This window comes from Esox lucius, chromosome 20 (genome assembly GCF_011004845.1).
Source record: "Esox lucius isolate fEsoLuc1 chromosome 20, fEsoLuc1.pri, whole genome shotgun sequence".
NCBI lineage: Eukaryota > Metazoa > Chordata > Actinopteri > Esociformes > Esocidae > Esox > Esox lucius.
In genome coordinates this window covers 10,887,051-10,907,521 of record NC_047588.1, presented here as the reverse complement: position 1 = coordinate 10,907,521, position 20,471 = coordinate 10,887,051, and the positions used below count along the sequence as shown (strand labels likewise).

Here is a 20,471-nt window from a genome sequence, read left to right as displayed (position 1 = left end):
TGTTATCAGGTTTCAATCACACAATCAGGACTATTTTTGTTTCAGTTAAGATGGACTAAACTTGTCGTCTGGATGAGTAGCCACCCTTATGTAGTGTCAAGGAAAATGTATGTGATAGCTGAACAAAGCAGTGAAACTAATGACATTTTTGGGATTTAACTGCTGTAGTTCCCATAAAGGAAGGCTTACAATAAAAAGAAAGATGTGGTTGATGCCAGCAGGAATGATGGTTCCATAAGCATGATTTGATTGATTCCAAATATTCAAAAAATGTATGTAACAAATTAATTTAATATATAAAGAGAATATTACAATTACATTACAAGTAGTCTGGGCATCTCTGCTTAGACTGCTGCCCCCGCGACCCGGCCCCGGATGAAGCAGAAGATGTATTTATGTATGTGTGCATTACAAGTATCAAAGAGGAAAGTTCTCCTGAGATTTGAGATGTTGCAAGAGCGAATATACATGCAGAGGTGAGGAAAACGGAGGAGAGACTGTTTCTCCATCCCCCTCTGGCTTTTATCCACTAAACTTAAGTTGTGGGGTTTGGTTAACTGTCCTAATGATAACAAGACTAGTTCTGAAGAATAGACTCCTCAACAATTTGGGACACATTTCAATCTGGTCCTGGGGCCATTCATACGACAGAGTGGTGTTATCTCGAGGATGAACCAGGCCAGGAAATTAGAAGCAAACCTTTTGTCCCTGCATTCACACCTTTGTTAACCACGAAAATTCCAATGATAGCCAGTGATCAGGCTAGGACAGAAATTAAGCATGTATTTTATAAATAGTTGTACTAAATAAAGAATGATTTAACATGTAAAATAACTAAATTAATGTAGAATTGTGGTTTTTCAGTTCCTTCAGGTGTAAGTCTCAGAAGTGTTTATCTCAAGTCAGTTCGGTAACACATGCACAGGTATTGGCTGAAGCCATTGACAACCTAGTTGCAACTATATCTTTAATATTCTAAGCAAACATTTTGTTTTAAATAAATGTTGACCAACAAAATTCCGGTTTTGATTTTGAATGCAACTTAACTCCACTAGGGGGCGAAAAATATGCAAAAAGTTACTCAGTATAACTTTGTTAACTTCAAGGGTTATTTCCTATTAAAATCAAAATACCGTTTGATAAATTTTTTTACATTTAACCAAGAGTCAAGCCATAATAAATATTTAGTTGCAAACAAATAATTGAAGGCAAGTAACATTGAACAATGCTTGATGACGTGAGTAAAACATATAAACAAGGCCATGAGGACAGATTAAAAAATAACAGTGCATATTCTCAAAGCATGCGCAGACTAGCTACTGTAGTAGGTGTCTTTAAAGATACACTAGGTAGGATTTTTTCAGTAAAAAAACAATTACAGCATTTTGCAATTACTCACTGATCAGAATGCGGTTCCACACCAATTCCCAATAGATAATGAAGTTTGGAATAATAATATGAAAAATAGGATTACCAAAAGAGTTTGACACTATTCTTAGACTTGCTAACATTAGCTTAGTGTTCCTGGTTGCAATAGAGAGCAAGTCTTCTTTGCTTTTGTCGTAGTGTATGCTGTAGTAGAAAAGGGAGGAATTGGCAGTTTGTCGCACTGGTCTCTAGCTGCCATTAAGGTCTGACAATGGGTCTGAGGATTTCATTGTTGGCTAGCACTTGGAGGTCTGTGCCTCCCTCCAAGGATATACCTTCCCAGACCATCACTTACCCACCAAACCAGTCATGCTGGATGATGTTGCAGGCAGCACGACGTTCACCACAGCTCCAGATTCTTTCAGGTCTGTCACACGTGGTCAGTGTGAACCTGCTCTCATCTGTGAAGAGAACGGGGCGTCAATTCTGGTGTTCTCTGGCAAATGCCAATTGAGCTACACGGTGCTGTGTTGTTAGCACAGGTCCCACAATAGGACGTCAGACCCTCATGGAGTCTATTTCTGACAGTTTTTTGTCAGAATCATGCACACCAGTAACCTGCTGGAGGTCATGTTGTAGGGCTCTGTCAAAGCTCCTCCTGTTCCTCTTTGCACAAAGGAGCAGATACTAGTCCTACTGCTGGGTTGATGCCCTCTTACAGCCCTGTCCAGCTATCCTCGTGTAATGGCCCATCTCATCCATGCTCTTGAGACTGTTCTGGGGAGACACAGTGAACCTTCTTGCGACGGCACGTATGGATGTGCCATCCTGGAGGAGCTGGAGTACCTGTGCAACCTGACTGGGCTGCAGGTACCGCTTCATGCTACCAGTAGTGACAAGGACAGTAGCAAAATGCAAAACTGGAAATAAATTGAATTAACTTGGTGTTTACTGTGATGATTACATGTTCTTTAGATTTTTCTGAGCAGTGTAGTTTCTTACAGTAAGCAAACTTCGCTCCCTGTGGCATACTTATGCTATGTCATCAAGGTAAAATGTGTGTATACAAAATAAGCCAAGGAGGAAGGCTCACCTCACGGGAAGGCTATTGACTGAAAGGCCAGCCTCACTGGAACAGTCAACAAAAATGATACATTGACATTCCACTGTAACTGAACTGTCTGTGTTGCTAAACAACTCTTAGAGGGCCTTATTATCTTACACAGCATGTGTAATAGGGGACCAAACTTTAGTTTATTTTTTTATGAAGACATTGTTTGTGTACCAGGGAGCCAGTAACAGCTACTTCTAGGATGTAGTGTTGCCATATATTGGACATAATACATGTTAGCTATGCAAGCTAAATATTGCCCTATTGAATGTTTTTCTTACAATTATGGAATTAGACCGATCAGCCTTAACATCATAATCTCGTTATCATGGCACCTGTCAGTGGGTGGGATATATAAGGCAGCAAGTGAACATTCTTTCCACAAAGTTGATGTGTTAGAAGCAGGAAAAATGGGCAAGCGTAAGGATCCGAGCTACTTTGACATGGGCCAAATTGTGACAAGACATTGTCAGAGCAAGACTGGGTCAGAGCAAAACAGAGCTTATCTGATCATATTTTGCTGCTAATTTCATATCTTCTTGTCAACTTGCTCAAGAGTTTTACAGACACCGAGAATAACTGAGTATTATTAAGGTTATTATTTTGGCATCATAGAAGGTGTTTCTTGCCAAGTTCTGCAAATTGGGTTAAGATTAGATTCAACTTTGTCATTGAACAGTACAAGTACAGTGAAAATAGGAACTTGGCAAGAAACAGTGAAAATAGGAGTGCAGAAAAATCTGAGCATGCTTGAAAAGAACTGAACACCAAGGATATGTTGTAATCAGGTCCGAGTAAATTTAAACCATACTACCCATTTGTAAAAATGTATAACTAGTAGTTAAAGTAAATAAGAGTTATCTCACAAGTGAGTTGGCAAACAATCAAAATCATTGTGTGAAAACATTCCAGAAGTTACATTTAACCTGAAAGAGTCTAATATTTAATGGCACTGCCATGTTTGTTTATGCTCAGCAAAAATAGAGTTGACAAGTTAGTCCACTCTAATATCCTTTTCTTACAGGACAAGTTCACCCTTCAACACAGACTTGTTCATAACTCATTTAGAACATCTCAATATATTGTACTCCCCAAGACTTGCTGTTATATCCCTGAATGCAGAACAGGCTTTCTATCAAGTGGAATGGCCATTTTGCAGTCTTACATAAATGTAACTTAAGGGAAGGATTCAGAAAATGGATCCAGCCCCTTTATTAGAGCTTTGTGCTTGAATATTCAGCTATTGATTCTATTTACCATGATTTAATCTCCACAGAGGGGTAAGACAGTGTTGTTCAATTTCCATTGTCATGGTTGATTGGAAGCAGGAGACATGGAGCAAAGTGTGGTTGCTGAAACATCCTTTAATTCCTTCTTCTTGACTCACAACAAACATTAGGAAACTAAGGCGAGTTACAACTGTGAACTGCAGTGCCAAACTGAACACCAACAATGAACCACAAACTGAGGAAAACACAAGCAACTAATATATCCGAGGCAACGAGAGACAGCTGCCTCCAATTGGGGACACTTAACGCAGGAGCACAGAGATAGCAAACACACCTCTGTGATCAGGCCCTGACTGTGGTCCCCAGGCGCATGGAGATGCCAAGAGGACCCCAGCCTGGACCTGACATCCATACTGTTTTTTCTCGCTGGCCATTGAATCCCGAGCTCAAACCATATGGTCTCATGCAGCACTACATGGTTATAACACTTGGGGTACTCAAAATAAAATCTACCGGTATGCTGATCCAGTATCCACGCCCTACTGGATTAGGTACACATATTTGGTACTTTCTCTGGATGTAGCATTAACTGGAATAAGAACATACTAATGACTGTACTGGTGCTACAACACTGTTGGTTGGAACCTCTGTTTAAAATCTCCCCAGAGAAGTTTATTTCCTTGGGGATACTAGTTGTATTCTTCCCTTCTCAAAGAAAACCTCTACCCTTTAGTAGACAAAGTCAAGTAAAATGTACAATTTTGAGGAACTATCTAGATTTTCCTGATTGGAAGAATTAATGCCATCAAAAATAATTTACTACCACAACTACTCTACCTCTTCCAGAATATCCCAATACTTAAGTATTTCTATAAATATATATATAAATTCATCTGGCAATATAAAACACACAGGTCATATAATAAGAACTGTAAAGCCAAGATGGAAGGAGGCTGGCTCTCCCAAATGTTGTATCTTACATTTTGGCTGCTCTATCTGTTTTTTGCAGCTGTTTTTTGATACTTGTTATTCTGTTGTTATATTTGAGAATTCTGAAAGAGAAGAGCTTGGGAGCCAAATGAGCCGGCTCACCGAAAATACTCAAAATGCCTGTCACTACCACTTACCAGCGGATACTGTTCGTGTTCAAATCTCCTTTTGTCATATTCCTGAATTTTCACCCTGAATATTATTTTTATTTACAGTTAACGGAATATAGTTTTCCGTAGCTCTTGTTGGTCTTCTGTGTGCAGGCCAGGGTTAGTCAGCCGGTGAGCGTGTGACTCAAGTAAATATGGCAGACTCTGGGCAGGCTGTGACAGCTCCAGCAGTGTGTTCCTGCGGGTGATGTCATCTGAATTATTTTCAGAGTTAACGTCAGTCAGATCGTGTATCTCGGCCACTCTTGTACCCTCGTGGTATAACTCGGCCACTCTTGTAACCTCGTGGTATAACTCAGACACTCTTGTAACCTCGTGGTATAACTCAGACACTCTTGTACCCTGGTGGTATAACTCTGCCACTCTTGTACCCTGGTGGTATAACTCTGCCACTCTTGTACCCTGGTGGTATAACTCTGCCACTCTTGTACCCTGGTGGTATAACTCGGCCACTCTTGTACCCTCGTGGTATAACTCAGACACTCTTGTACCCTCGTGGTATAACTCAGACACTCTTGTAACCTTGTGGTATAACTCTGCCACTCTTGTACCCTCGTGGTATAACTCTGCCACTCTTGTACCCTCGTGGCATAACTCGGCCACTCTTGTACCCTCGTGGTATAACTCTGCCACTCTTGTACCCTCGTGGTATAACTCTGCCACTCTTGTACCCTCGTGGTATAACTCTGCCACTCTTGTACCCTCGTGGTATAACTCTGCCACTCTTGTACCCTCGTGGTATAACTCTGCCACTCTTGTACCCTCGTGGTATAACTCAGCACAGTCGTGAAGTTGGTCCACATAGCAGTCTCAATGATCCGTAGTGAGTTTGTTGGACTTTTGAACTCCTATCTGCATTGCACTGAGCTCTGAAGGAGCAAGGACAGCTGTGCCGCAGACACAAAGGTCTACTCTAAAGCATCACTGAAGGTGTGCTGGTCTACGATGTTGTATGAAACAGCACAGTATCATCGGGTCATGGCAATATTCTGTGGGTTAGGTGCGTTCATTTTCTCAGGCCTGACACACTGGTGGGTGCTATTCAGAGAAAGACTCAACCCATTGCTTCTCCTTTCGCCAGAGAGCTTAGACAAGAACTTTAGCTTAAGATAAAGGGCATAACGTGATTTATGCTTTCTTATATGTAAGAAAAAATGTAAGCTTTCTATGGTGAAAAGGGTGCAAATGACCCGATAATTTTCTATTTATATCGTGTGCATTTCTGCACAGCAAGTAATGTTAAACGGTTGTTTTGCAGCCTGCGTAAGGCCTTTACTGCTTATCTCTTGCTGAACCATGACAGCGTCCTGACTAATTACAGTGAAAGAGGAACAGCTCTTTCAAAGGCACACACACAGACACATTTTCATGCTCGTTTCAACAGACAAACATCACAAACGCTTCCACCAGACACTTATTTGCTATTGCCCTTCCGTCACCCACCATTGCCTGATCCACACATAAATATTCACCATTCGCTCCATCATTTTATTTTGGATTTATATTGTTGCATTGTCACAAGGGAACCTGCAACTGAGCATTTTACAGTGAAACTGTAAATAGCGTTTGCATACATGGCAACATGGAAGATGCAGGCTGCTATTAGCAATCAGCAAACTGCACATCCCGATGGTGCTTTTATAGTTGCAGTGGATTTCAACCACTCAAATCTGAAAACTTTTTACCCAAATTCTACCAAAATGTCTGCTGCTCCCCCAGAGGAGACAATAAACTAGACCATGTGTACACAAACATTCCTGAGGCTAACAAAGCTGTTCCCGTCCCCCACCTTGGACAGTATGAAAACCTTTCACTTTTATTACTCCCCAATTATTTTTCCCACATTAAACCTGATGTCAAACCATCAGTGAGGACAGTCAAAGTGAGGTCAGAGGGGTCAGACTCACTGCTGCAGCCCTAGTTTCAACACACAGACTGGAGATTCTTTGCTACTCAAGCCACCCTTGACTCCCATACGGACATTGAAACATATGCTTCTTCCGTTCTGGATTACATCTGCATCAACACTCTCACCGCCCATAAACGAATATAGACCTTGCCCATTCAGAAGCCGTGGATGGACAGAGAGGGCCGATAACGGCTAAAGGCATGCAACAGCGCTTTGAGATCCAATGATGTGGAGGCCGACAGGTCATCCAGGGCCAACCTGAAAAGGGGCATCAAGATGGCTAAAAATGTCCACAAACTGCAGATCCGGGAGCACTTCAACAACAACTATGAACCTTGACGCATGTGGCCGGGCATCCAAGCCATCACCAACTACCGGCCAAAGAACCCTACCTACAGAGCCAGAGACATCTCCATCTCTGAGTTGAACAGTTACTACCCTCGCTTCGACATGGACAACAAAGATCCAGCCATTAAAGCTGAGCACCCCCCAGACGACCTCCCCATCAGACTATCCATCGCAGATGTGTTGTCTGCACTGAGCAGGGTGAATGCTGCTGGTCCTGATGGCGTCCCCGGGCGTTTACTCAGAGCATGTGCTGGGACGCTGGCCAAGGTTTTTACTGATTTTCTTTTGTCTCAATGTGCTTCAAGACTGCAACCATTGTGCCAGTGCCGAAGCAGTCGACTGCGTCTAGGCTGAATTACGTCCGACTGGTTGCACTCACCCCCACGATCATGAATTGTTTCGAAAGACTAGTCCTGGCCCACCTAAAGTCCTGCCTCCCCGAACACTGGATCCCTACCAGTTTGCCTACCGGTCAAACAGGTCTACAGAGGATGCCATCTACACAGCTTTAAACTCTGCCCTGACCCACCTGGACAAAGCCAAGACCAATGTGAGAATGCCATTCATAGACTTTCAAGATGGTCATCCACTCTAGGGGTTGTCAAGCAACTCCACGACCTGGGGATCAGCCCTTCTCTCTGCAACTGGACTTTGGACTTCCTAACCAACAGACCCCAGTTTGTCAGGTTAGACAACTTCACCTCCTCCACCCAGATCCTGAACACTGGTGTTCCACAAGGCTGTGTGCTCAGTCCCCTCCTGTACTCCTTATTCACCTACAACTGCGTTCTTGTACACACCTAAAACTGCGTTCTTGTACACAGTTCCAACACAATCGTCAAGTTCGCAGACAACCCCATGGTGGTAGGCCTGATCAGTGACAATGAGTCAGCCTACAGGGAGGAGATCAAGTGCCTGGTGGCATGGTGCGCTGACATCAACCTGTACTTTTTGAGGAGACTGAGGAAGGCCTGTTTGTTGTGAACGTTTACCGCTGCACAATCGAAAGCATTCTGACTAACTGCACCACAGTGTGGTTTGGCAGATGCTCCCTGGCCAACCGGAAGGCCCTGCAATAGGTGCTGAAAACCGCCCAGCACATCAATAGTGCCCAGCTCCCAGCCATCGCAGACCTCCAGCACAAGTAATGTCTACATGCTAACATGCACCTTCAATTTGCATTCATTGCACATTTAGAATTGCCATTTGTACTTGCATTTTCCTTCTTTGCAAATCTACACATCCCACTTGTAACATACATTATAACTAATACTTAATACTATAATAATTTTTTGTACTTGCATTTGATAGATGTGCAATAGATATTGTACTTGTACTTGTTCAATGACAAAGTTTAATACATTTTTTCTGCCCTGAATATAGGTTGTCTGGGCTTTGGAAATCAATAGGATGTGGTGATGACTTTCTCAATTTGGCTGGGCATTGTGGGGTCTGCTGGAACTGGTTATGAACACCAAGGCCCAGGCTAATTGTATGTTGCTCTGGATTTAAAAATAAATTAAATAATAAATCTAAAGGTATTACTTAATCATATCAATATTTTCAATAATATATTTCAGCAATATGGTATACAAGATAAGGGATATTGTCAATAAACCACAGCTAAAGGCTGTTGTTATGTATGTATTATAAAATGTTGTTACCAGTGCAACATATTGATTGTGGTTGAGCTATAACTATTGGAATTTCTCCAACCTAACTTTGTCTGTGATGGAAATACAATGTATACATTTGTACAAAGCATTTAGAATTTTATCTGTGGTAAGATTTTGAGTAAGTCTAAGCACAGCTCATCCTAATTTATGAGTTAGCACCCTCTACTGGTTTGTGTTAGAACTGACTTTACTCAGGATGATATACTGTCATTTATGCATGGTACATATAGATGGAGCACTCAAATGAAAAATAATTGGAGATATCGTTGAATCCTTGTTTTGGTTCAATTTATGTTTTCCACGGTACTCATTGTCATGCAAAAGTGAATCAAAGAATAAGTGAATAGACTCCATCATAACCCCAATAATAATGAATATCACATTTTTATATAACCATTCTCAAAGAATCCATTCTCATGGGATAAGAAATAACACAAAAATAACTACAAAGGCCATTTTTGCACACAGCATTCCAACATTGTTGCTGACTTCCCGTTGAGAGAATGTTAATTTAATGTATGTTTCTATTTACTAATTGTGTACAAACCTTGGTATGAAATGATGTGTCCGGACATACAGTATAACGTGTTGCAGTGTGGTTGGAAACAAAGACATGGAGGGGGGAGGGATAACCAGACTGATTGTTTTAGAAAGTCCACTACTTTATCAAAACACAGCTGACTGGTGGCATTTACTGTACAGGAAAGGGAAAAGGGAAAATGCACAGTTTGAAAACAAGATGACGCCCTAGTACCTCACTGGCTGGACCTGATATACAAGGAAGTGCAGCGAGTACAAAGTCCTGCACCAGTCCGTTGCTCTCATCTCAGGAAGATATTCCACAACTGACTGCTGACAACAGGGCAGACTTCTTTTACAGGTTTTTATGTCTTATTTGGTTAAGGGTTTTTCTGACAACATAAAAGGCGTTTCTAAATTATCTTGCTCTATGAAATTGCGTCCACTCTCCTTGACCCCCGGAAAGTTGGTTTGCTGTTAAGCGAAGTGGGGAAATTGTTCACCTTACACCACTGGATTTGACCTCATTTTTACGCTGTAGAGGGCAGTTTTGAAAAGGTAGGTAAACGTTGTTCTTCTGATGATTTTGCTCCAATTCAAGCAATTCTGTGGCAAAGACTATTGTGACAGCCTATTTAAGGGAAACCACTATGCCAAAGTGAAAGAGCTATTTCTTTATATTGGGAAACTGGGTCACTATCTCACTTATCATTGGAGGTTTGGTAAATCTTCCTAGAAAGTCTGTGTCTCCTGTTCTCTCTTTCCATCTGTCTTATTTGGTCTTTGACTCCTCCTCTTCTCTGCAGCAGGTGTCATGAGTCACCGCTGGAGCGTCTCTCTGTTACTGCTGCTTCTGTGTGAGTGTCTCAGTAGGTCACAACATGACACTCCATCCAGAAATTAGCAAGCTTTTGTATCTTAGTGTATTTGTGCAACCAAGTGCACTGGTTGAACTTACTCATTAGTCTCGTGTGACAGCCTTAACATTTTTCCTCGGGTGAAGAAATAACATGAAAACAGTGGTTTGGTTTGCGTGTGATAAACTTTCTTTGGTGCACAATAAGCATGGAAAAGTTAATTGCATCAACACTATTGCAGTCCGCTCGAGGACAAAGCCAATGAATACATTAATATTGTAAATAGCCACTGAGCCAAGGAATGTGCAGCTCCAGTGATTTACACTTAATGCCACAACAGGGGGTTTGCGCTCAAACACTTAAGGAATTCATCAATTCCTCTGTTTAAGATATGGGAATGTCATTTTGTGTTACACGGATGTTCCCACAGAGTTTGAGTGATGTAATTACACTCCTGTAATTCACCAGCCTCTAGCTGTGGCCGGGAAGGTATCAATTTCCATTCCCAGTGGACACATACAATGAAGACCTATGATCACGTTTCTGTCCCCAGGGCCATCTTGGTACCACTGCATGACGATCCACTTCCAGACCCTGCAGCCGGTCTACGCGTTTCCAGCTGAATGTTTAGTTCTCCAAATCCAGATTAATCACGATTCCACAGAAAAGATTGCCCAGATAAGATGGGAACGGGAGACCGGGAACATGAAAGACCCAGGAAATCTTGGGAAGGTGACGTTAATCACGTTCCCTGGTCAAGCCAAAGGCTTGGACGGGCGTCTCAGTCTGGATCAGCAGGGGACAGTGCTGAAGCTGGAGGGCTTTGGTCTGATGGACAGCGGGGTGTACATTGTGACTGTCACTGACCAGGGAGGAGCCGAGACCTCAGCGCAATGTGTTGTCAAGGAGTACGGTACGACAACGAACATGGTCTCCACAGAATCCGTTGGAATCGTAAAACAGTCTTTATAATGACCCTTATTAGGCTGTATTGACATATTGTTTGTGACCACACGACTATCCGATTAATTTGTCATTTTAAAAATAATTCCACTGGATAAGTTGATCCTTCATTTCATCCTAAGCTCAGTCTTTGGGCTTTTTTACATTATTATAATTTTCCGGGACTTATTGAATAAGAAGATTTAGATAAGCTAGATTATTTTGTGGTGTAAAGTTGGAGATATCAATAGCTGGAGACTGGAGAGGTTAACTTCCAAGGGCGCTTGCACCACATTTTTGATCTAGCCACCCCCCCGGGGTTTAACAAGTGTGAAGCGACAGTGTCGGAACTGTGTAATGTTTCTGTGTAGTGCGCGTGCATATCGCTCGATTTTTCCCTCAACTGACATGTTCAGTCTTGCCTAAGATGTCTCAAACACACCTGTGTAGATTCAAACACTATGGAAATTATTATTCAAAGTAAGATAAGTATATCTAATGTTTTATAATCTCTCCCGTAATGTAAATAAACCCTTTCTCTTTATAATACAAACACCATATATTCTTCATTGCAATCTTACACTCAACTTGCAGTCGGTACCATTTCAGTTTATCACCCAAAAACACTGTCACACAATTTCTGTTAGTCAAAGTGTTCCAAGCTCCACATTTTTCTTTGTCCTGTCTCGTTTCTACGTTTCTGATCTGCTTTCTCCTCACCGCCGCCGCCAAGCCTCAGTAGACAAGACAATACACTCGACTCGACACTATTCCTTCACGATGCCACCAGTCTCTGCTCTCTCCCCACTCTCTCTTGACAGAATTTCGGTTCCAACTTCCAAGTCTCATCTTCCACACACATCACACACACACGGGCTCTCATTCTCTTCTCTGTATCTTGTCTCTCAGAGGCTGTTCATCACCCATCAGTCCGACTCAATGTGTCTCACTCATCCCTGTACTGTGTGGAGGCCTGGGGAACAGACCTCAGGTTCAGCTGGTTGCACGAGCAGGCAGCCATTACCGACGCCGTGGGACACGTATCGCCTGATGGGAAGACTTTGTTCGTTTCCTCCACCCCCATCTGTGGTCACTTCACCTGCGTTGTGAGAAACAAACTGGGCCACAGCTCTGCCACCTACACCGCCGGTATGGAAACCATGCGTCTACAACAGATACTCCATGTTAAAACTGAACCAAACCAAGGTGGCTTGGAAGCATAGCCATCATATTGTACAGTCCTAGACTGACAATTATTTCACTGACCGTGTTGTTTTTTATTAATTGCTCTCACCTGGTTTTCCAGGTCTGAATCAGTTATTTAGAAAGAGAGGATGAAGACTAGTGTTTCGGTCCTCTAGAACTGAAGTCTTTCACTAGAGGATGAAGCACTTCTAGTTTTCATATAGTTCCAGACACACCTGCTAATTTTAAGCGAAATATAACATCTGGAATAATGTAGTAACCAAAATACTGTTAAACAACTCTGTGCTTGCTACACTACTAGAATTAGTGGTGACTCAAGCATCCCTTGTGATCCTCAAGCAACTATGGCTAGTCAAGGGTTAATGTTTGCACCATTTGTTTAGCTGCAAGGTGTATGTAGTAATCTGTAATGGTTCAATCTAGATACGGGTTCCTGGAGGACATTTGGATGGAGGGGTAGCAGTAATACCCAGAGCATTGACTCTGCTGACAAAAGAGAAAATGAAAACTCTAAGGAGTTTTGATTCTACAAGCTTCTCATTTAAATCTCATTCAACATTGGAGGCTACTGCTGTCATTTTTTTTACCCCTTTCCATTTGCCATAAAAACAAGGACAGAACAGCACATTTTAGGCTTACTTATTATTGTATTTTTTAATTATTTTTGTTGCAATGCCCTAACAAAGTTTTGTAATTTGACGATGAAAATGTGAGTGCTGACCTCTGTTAAACACATGACTCAATTACATAGTCTGCCATGATGGATTTTCCACTATCCTGATTTTTGGAAAAACTGTCAAAATGAACTCCTAAGCCATAATTGACTTGAGGTTTTGTGTGTGGGTCTATGATTTACATCTATGATAAGTGACTGTCAAATTTTATGATCATATTTTAATATTAGGACCCTACATGCAAATGAATCCTCACTGTGTGCAGTGCAAGCATATTTATTTGATTCATTGCTAGACCAACAGCTTTTTTCACATATTTAGACTATCCCAACTTGTAAACTTTATGGCTAGATTTCATTAGCCACATTTTCATAATTAGCCAGAACTAATAATAAAACAGCATATTTTGAATTGTTCAAGCTAGAGACCAAACCCACTGTATTGAAAATATCTAGGCGATTCAAACCTGAAACCCTCGACATGTACTGACTATGACTATACTAATTAAACAGAGGTGTAAAAAGTACAAAGTAAAAGTACTCAGCTATGTTCATCAGTTTTGGGAAGTTCCTAAGAGCTTAATGATCAGGTAAACAGAGTTCATAACTAACCAGTGGCCTTAATTTATTTGAACTCCCTTTACCTTATTACTTAGATCTTAATTAAATACTTCCGTAAAGTCAGGAAGACTGTCTCGATGCAGCAATGGGTAGCAGGACACAGGCCCAGAGGTTTCAAAAGCAAATTGACCAAGAAAGACTCACAAGCAGCACAGCCATAGACACAGCCTCCTGCCCAGAAAAACCAGGGCAGGAGGATCTTAAATAGGGACACAAGGAGGGGCAAACAAGACACAGGTGTAAACAATATTACCAAAGGACAAGCTACGTTCAAAATCAAAGGACTAAACCCAAACAGAACAGGCGACGTTCAAAAACAAAAGCAAAATCTAAACAGAACAAAACAGAACCTCGCAAACACAGCCAAACCCAGTTGAGTACTACAACTCTGTAATTAAAGAGGAACTGGGAGCATGTTAAAGCAGAAATGAAGCAAATAAACATAATATAGGTCAAATATATTTAATTACATTTTTATGCTGCCAAACCAGCACTGGTGGATTTAAAAATAGGTTCTATTGGACTAAAAATACCATGAAGTAGAGAAATGTATCGTAATTCAACAAAATATTGTTTAGTGGTCAAATAAATAGACATGTTGTAAATCAAAGACTGTTACATTGTTTTCTGCCTCTATCCATTCAGTTTAACTTTCAGTTACAATTATTCAATATTTCTCACCAAAAAAACAAAATGGTTAGGAATGGCAACACAGTTAAACTACTTTGGTGAGGGAAGCCATCTATTTATCCAGTTTAAAAATACAAGAGCCTACAGTACATTACAGTAGAGTGATCAACTTTTAATTATCTTCCCATATAGTTTTTTGTTGGCTACAGCGATGCGGTATCATCTACTGTACATTCAGATCGCCCAGAGTATGATGGTTGTATGCCGGGACCATTTGTTTGATCCCAAATGAGCCTGGAATTTACATATTTTTAGTAAAACAATCATTAGAATGTTGTGGAAATAGAGAGTGTTTCTGGAATTATCTAAAGTTGTGCTTCTTCTACTGTCTGCAAACAGTTCAGTGATTGAGATGGCTAATTTGGATATTGCTCTTCTATAGCTGTGATTAGCCATGACACACTGGTCTGTGTAGGGTTTAAGACTGACATTTATCCATTTGCACACTTTACATTGCAATACAATTCTCACAAACCCTGTAACAGTATCTCTTGAACAGTCCAAGTTAGAGAGCAAATCAACTTTGTTTCACATCTTGGGCAAACCAAAGGAAAATTGTTTATTGTTTCTTAACTATGGCTATAATAATTAACGTAATATGGATAACTAGCATGAATTAACCCGAAAACAGTTTCTCCATTCAAGCTACAGAGTCCAAAGCAACCTTATTTGACATAGAGTATCCCTACTAAGAATATTTATCTACTCCAATATGATCATATTAACTTAATTAGCATAATTTTAGTTAATCAAACAGTTTATTTGAAATCAAATGTAATTTGCATGACCTTTTTTTCAGGGTATGAACCTAAAATAATTAATGAACTTAATTAACTATTACTTAATATTACAAGTCCAAACTGACTGGCTGCCACTTCCACAATACTGCAAATTGTTAATCAGAGTGGCTGCAGGTGTCTTTCCATTGACCTTCAAAAAAGTTTGTATAATTTTCAGGAAAGATCCAGCTTCTCAGTATGTGTAGATCACATTCTGCAGGATGTTTTTCTTCTAGATACTTAAACTTCAGTTTGCTATTTGCAACCCCCCCACCCACCGACTATACTTACTTATCTGCTGCTGAAGTCCTCCTTTCCTTCATTTCTTACATGCTGTGCTGATTTGATCAACCTGATAATGTAGCTCACATCTCTGCACCATATTTCTGAACATCTGAGATTAAACGGCCAAAATTAAAACCCTGCAGCTATTTAAACAAGCATTCCAAAAATAAACTGGCTATCTGGTCTAAGGAGACGGGTAGGCCATTCAAAGGAGGTTTTCATCCCAGGCAATGCTATGATAAATAGCAGTAAGCCATCAGACAGCTTCTGTTATTTCTAGCTTCAATACTTCAATTGGGAGTAAAAAAGAGTATATAAACATACAGGCTACACATCTAAAATATCTGCAGGAAATATGTTGAAAAGCATGCAAAATGACAATATTTTCTTGGTGTTTGTCAAGTGAGATTAAGTTCAAACCTTGCGTTGGTGGAGAGATTTCACATAATGACTAATAGAATGCCAGTCCAGTGTACAAGCCCATGCTGATCGACCAAACCTACTACAAAACTGTCAAAATGTAAACACTCATTAAAAGGTTCCATTAGGAACTTTCATTCAACGGCCCTTCTGACACCCTTTCAAATTCAGGTTGATCGAAGGAACGTTTTTGACTTGCAAAGATTCCAATAGTGAGGGAAAAACAAAAGGTTCAACCTGGCACTTTCACGTTGGAGTGTAGTCTCTAAACCTTTATTAATCTACCATACAGCCTCTTTGTGTGATATTGTGTTTTGGGAGTCATGTTATTTATATATATATATATATATATATATATATATATATATATATATATATATATATATATATATATATATATATACACTCACCTAAAGGATTATTAGGAACACCATACTAATTCTGTGTTTGACCCCCTTTCGCCTTCAGAACTGCCTTAATTCTACATGGCATTGATTCAACAAGGTGCTGAAAGCTAAAAAAATAAGAGACCATTGCACCTTTTTCTTTCCTTTCCAAAAAAGTTGAAAAGGAAAGTTTTGAGTAAGGAACAGAAGCGTTCAATTTGCAGTGGTCTCTTAAATTTTACCCTTTGTTTCCCATTGTATATACACACAGTACAGTCCATGTGTTTGTTGCTTTTGTTATTTTGGCTCTGTACTGTAGCACTTTGGACTTGAAATTAAACAGTGATGAAGGGGTTAAAGTATAGACTGTCAGCTTTCATTTTCATCCATATCTGGTGAACTGTTTAGAAATAGTTTTGTACAGAGGTTTTGTACTAGGTTTCAAACAAAAAGTGGCTATTTATTATGCAGATAAATACGAATTAATCGATCAGAGACAGCCAAAACCTTTGGCGAGCCATAATCAAATGTTTGGGACATCAAGAAGAAGAAAAGCTGTGCCGTATCAGGACATCTACTGTGTTTGACCAAATAATGCTCACCATAATGAAGTAAAAAAGAAACACCTGTTTCACAGATTAGGAACACTCTGCAGGAGGTAGATGTGGATGTATCAGCCACTACCATTCACAGAGGAAACTAGCTGGACTAAAAGGTGTAAAAACACTATTTAGCCTAACAAATAACAAAAAGAGACTGGAGGGTAAAATGGTATTGTGGACATATGGCAAAAGGGAAGCATGGAAGAAGAAATTAGCTGGCACACCAACCTATTTGCGAAAAAAGGTGGAGGGGGTGTTGTGTTTTAGGCATGGCTGCCACTGGAACTGGCTCACTTGTCTTCATTGATGATGTAGCTGCCAGGGGCGGTGTTACAATTAATTCTAAAGTGTACGCAAACATCTTGTCTGCTCAGGTACAAGCAAACGCCTCAAACCTTGTTGGACGGCACCTCACCTTGCAGCAGGACAATGACCCTGAACATACTGCTGAAGCAGTTTAGAGTCGACTCAATCATCCCATCTCAACTCAATGCCCCAAACAAACAAGAACTAAACATGCCATGTTTAAAGTCAACTCAATCACCACATCTCAACTCAGTGCCACCAACAAACAAGAACTAAACATGCCATGTTTAGAGTCGACTCAATCACCCACCTCGACTCAATGCCACCAACAAACAAGAACTAAACATGCCATGTTTAGAGTCGACTCAATCACCCACCTCAACTCAGTGCCACCAACAAACAAGAACTAAACATGCCATGTTTAGAGTCGACTCAATCACCCACCTCGACTCAATACCACCAACAAACAAGAACTAAACATGCCCTCACTACAAGCCTGACAGAGCAGCACCAGGCAGCACCAGGGAAGATACCCAGTGGATCTTAGACTTCAGGAAGACATCAGATGCAAAAGGATTTGCAACTAAGTTCTAATTATGACAAATTGATTTAAGATTATATTAATTTGTCCAATTTTGTTTGGTTCCATAAAATAGTGCGTGTATATAAAAAAGGGCTGTAATTCCTAAACAGTTCATGGTGTATGGGTGTAAATACTTTCAAATTAAAGCTGACCGTCTGCACTTTTACATCTTAGTCCTTATTTCATTTCAAATTTGATGTGCCGAGTCAGTGGCGTAGGTTTGTATTGGATATTGGAAGGGGTCAGGATTTAGGGATTTTCACTCTTAGCCTGTCTGGGTATACTGGGGGTCATGCCCTTCCCCCGCACCCCTCCCCAAATTCTATGACCCGGGCACAGTCCGAATACTTATGGTCTGTACTGTGTATTGTCCTTAATACTATAGTCAAAGCTGAATGACCGATACCCATGTGACTTTAACATTTCCCCATATTACTTTGTTTTGACCCTGTCCTGTCCCATCCATCAGAGCCATGTAAGAGGGAGGGCAAAGGGACAACCGTGGCAGGGCTCTCCCTCATCCTCCTGCTGGTCTGTGGAGGAGCCCTGGCTTTTCTCCTCTGGAGGTACAGTAATGCACACTGACAGTCCCCGCCAACCAGTCACGCCACACAGACACAAATCTAATTTCGGGCTACACATTCTAAGCTAAAGCCCTATACAGCAGAGAAAAATAGGTTGCTGACAAAGAAAAGAAAGAGAAAAGGTTGGACACAAAAGGAATAGGAAGCTACAAAATCACATGAAGACACTGGATGCCCGCCTTTGTCAGTTGATGTTAAAATTGTATTTAGTTGTATTTCGTGACAGTTTGTTGTGTTGGTTTATTGTATTTTCACATGTTGGTGCTTCTGTTTAGAAGATACAAGCGCTACAGCAACAGAGGACAGAGGCTTCGGGATGATTTTGAGGACAACACCCAAATTTTCTCGGCACACTCCCCTGCTCTGAGATGGACACAGAACCACACATGAAATGACAGTGAGTGGAGAGAACCCTTTGGGAAGAGTTTCCTGCCCTGTGAGCAGCATGACCTTTCAAAGCATTGAAACAATGTGGAAAGTGAACTGCTTGTTGGCCATTTGACAAGTTCTTAAAATGGAACAGTCAACTTTTGCCCCGTGTACTGCCTGTTTTTTTGTTGCAGCTATAATTTTTCATTCTGCCTCTTTGTACTGGACTACACTTGATATTTTTTGATATACAGCTCTAAAATTACTTGTTTTAAAAACACCAACACTAATATGTAACTGATAAATGTATTGTATATTCAGCCTTGTGTCATTTGTATTTAACACCACATATTTTAAACTGCGAGAGACTTAAATGTATATTTCAGTCAGGGAATGGGAATACATGCTACAAAAGTACACGTTTCAAAAGTGTAGACAGTAAGTTTCAGAATGCTTTATGGGGACAAACAAAAGTGTGAGTGCGTGTGTGGGCATCCATCTTGGCATGTTTGTGTGTGTGTGTGTGTGCGTGTGTGTGTCCATCTCATCAGTACATCTCCCTGGTGGAGCCGGGGCATGGTAACGTTGACTCCAGGGACAGTCTCGTCTGTCTTAGCCTCAGGCGAAGCCTTAAGGCACTGGTGGGCGTGAGTGCTGCACTGCCTGAGCTCCAAGGCCTCCTCCTATCCAACCTTAACCTAGCATGTCCCACACAAAGCTTACTGACAGGGTCCCCACATCCAGGTTTGAGAGAGAAGGAAGCTAGGGTATGTTCGCCTGAAAACCGGCTGCATTCCGACACCAATAAGGGGGTTCTCGAATGCACAGTGCTCCTCCATAGACTGTAAAGAGTCCTGGAAACACACGGTCAGAAGATGTTAACAGAGGCTGTGATGATGTGGGTGTCCTATATATTTTATAACCTGCAAGTTCAAATTAATGATTGCAAGTTCAGCTCTTATTACTTTTTCACAGTGTAATAGACAAGCAACTCAAAAACTCTTCAATGTACAAACACTCCAACAGCCAAGGCCAGACTACGCTGTCATGCCTCTAATGAAAAGCCTGAGAAACTTTTCACAGCTAAGAAGAACCTTGTAGAATGGTCCACTCAATACTATCTTATCAACATCTATGTTTCTTCATGGACCTTGAGTCGCAGCCTCTGGCTCTCACACAATAGCTGATTCATAGATTCTGCTTCTTGTTTGGATCTACTGTACTCTATTTGTTGTATATACAAAGTCACTGATCTGTAACACATTCATGAGAAACCCAGGAGGCCTGCCTTCTCTGTGTTGACCCCTGCCTTATCCAATCTCTCCCTGGGCATTCTCAAATCAGTTACTTGTTTTTACCCCGGGCGTGAGCTTTCTTTCTGGGACTGTATGTATTCATGTCTATGGAGATAGATAGGGCCCAGTGGAGCGTTGACAAAGGAAAATGGCTGTGCTGCTCTGATTAGAGGGGAGATCAATAGAGAGCTGAAGGGAGGGAGGGAGAACTAATGGTTTGGGGATGTATAGCATGATAAGGAGCAGGTGTAAGAACTATGCATGTCATGAATTCTCAAATAGAGCCTATCTCTGTCTAAGGGTTAGAAAAGTATTTTTGTTTGGCTTGATAGCTAACTGTCTGTTTGGATTTAAATAATGCAGCTCCATAGCAGCTTTATTTGTTTCATCTGCTGAATGAAAACCACAACTGGATCCACTGGTTGTAGGGATATGGGAGAGAGGGCTAAGAGCTTGTCAGAATGTGTGGCTGCTTTTGAGCTGTTCAGAAGCCTTTACAGCACCAAGGCTGGTGCCACATTCTCAGCAATGGAGACACGGTGCCTGTGCAGTG

The 20,471-nt window shown here is 41.1% G+C and overlaps 1 protein-coding gene across 2 annotated transcripts; it reads left to right on the top strand.

Moving 5' to 3' along the window:
* The first annotated feature begins 9,458 nt into the window (after nucleotides 1-9,458).
* si:dkeyp-97a10.2 lies at nucleotides 9,459-18,943 on the top strand. Of its 2 annotated transcripts, none has more exons than XM_010901069.4 (6): nucleotides 9,459-9,878; nucleotides 10,130-10,177; nucleotides 10,731-11,090; nucleotides 12,029-12,268; nucleotides 18,140-18,236; nucleotides 18,530-18,943. In XM_010901069.4, the coding sequence occupies exons 2-6, from the start codon at nucleotides 10,135-10,137 to the stop codon at nucleotides 18,642-18,644; spliced, it is 855 nt and encodes a 284-aa protein (XP_010899371.2). In that variant the 5' UTR covers nucleotides 9,459-9,878; nucleotides 10,130-10,134; the 3' UTR covers nucleotides 18,645-18,943. The 2 variants fall into 2 exon arrangements, with proteins under 2 accessions (XP_010899371.2, XP_010899370.2); XM_010901068.4 differs by having other exon boundaries at nucleotides 9,462-9,878; nucleotides 10,127-10,177.
* The last annotated feature ends 1,528 nt before the right edge of the window (nucleotides 18,944-20,471 follow it).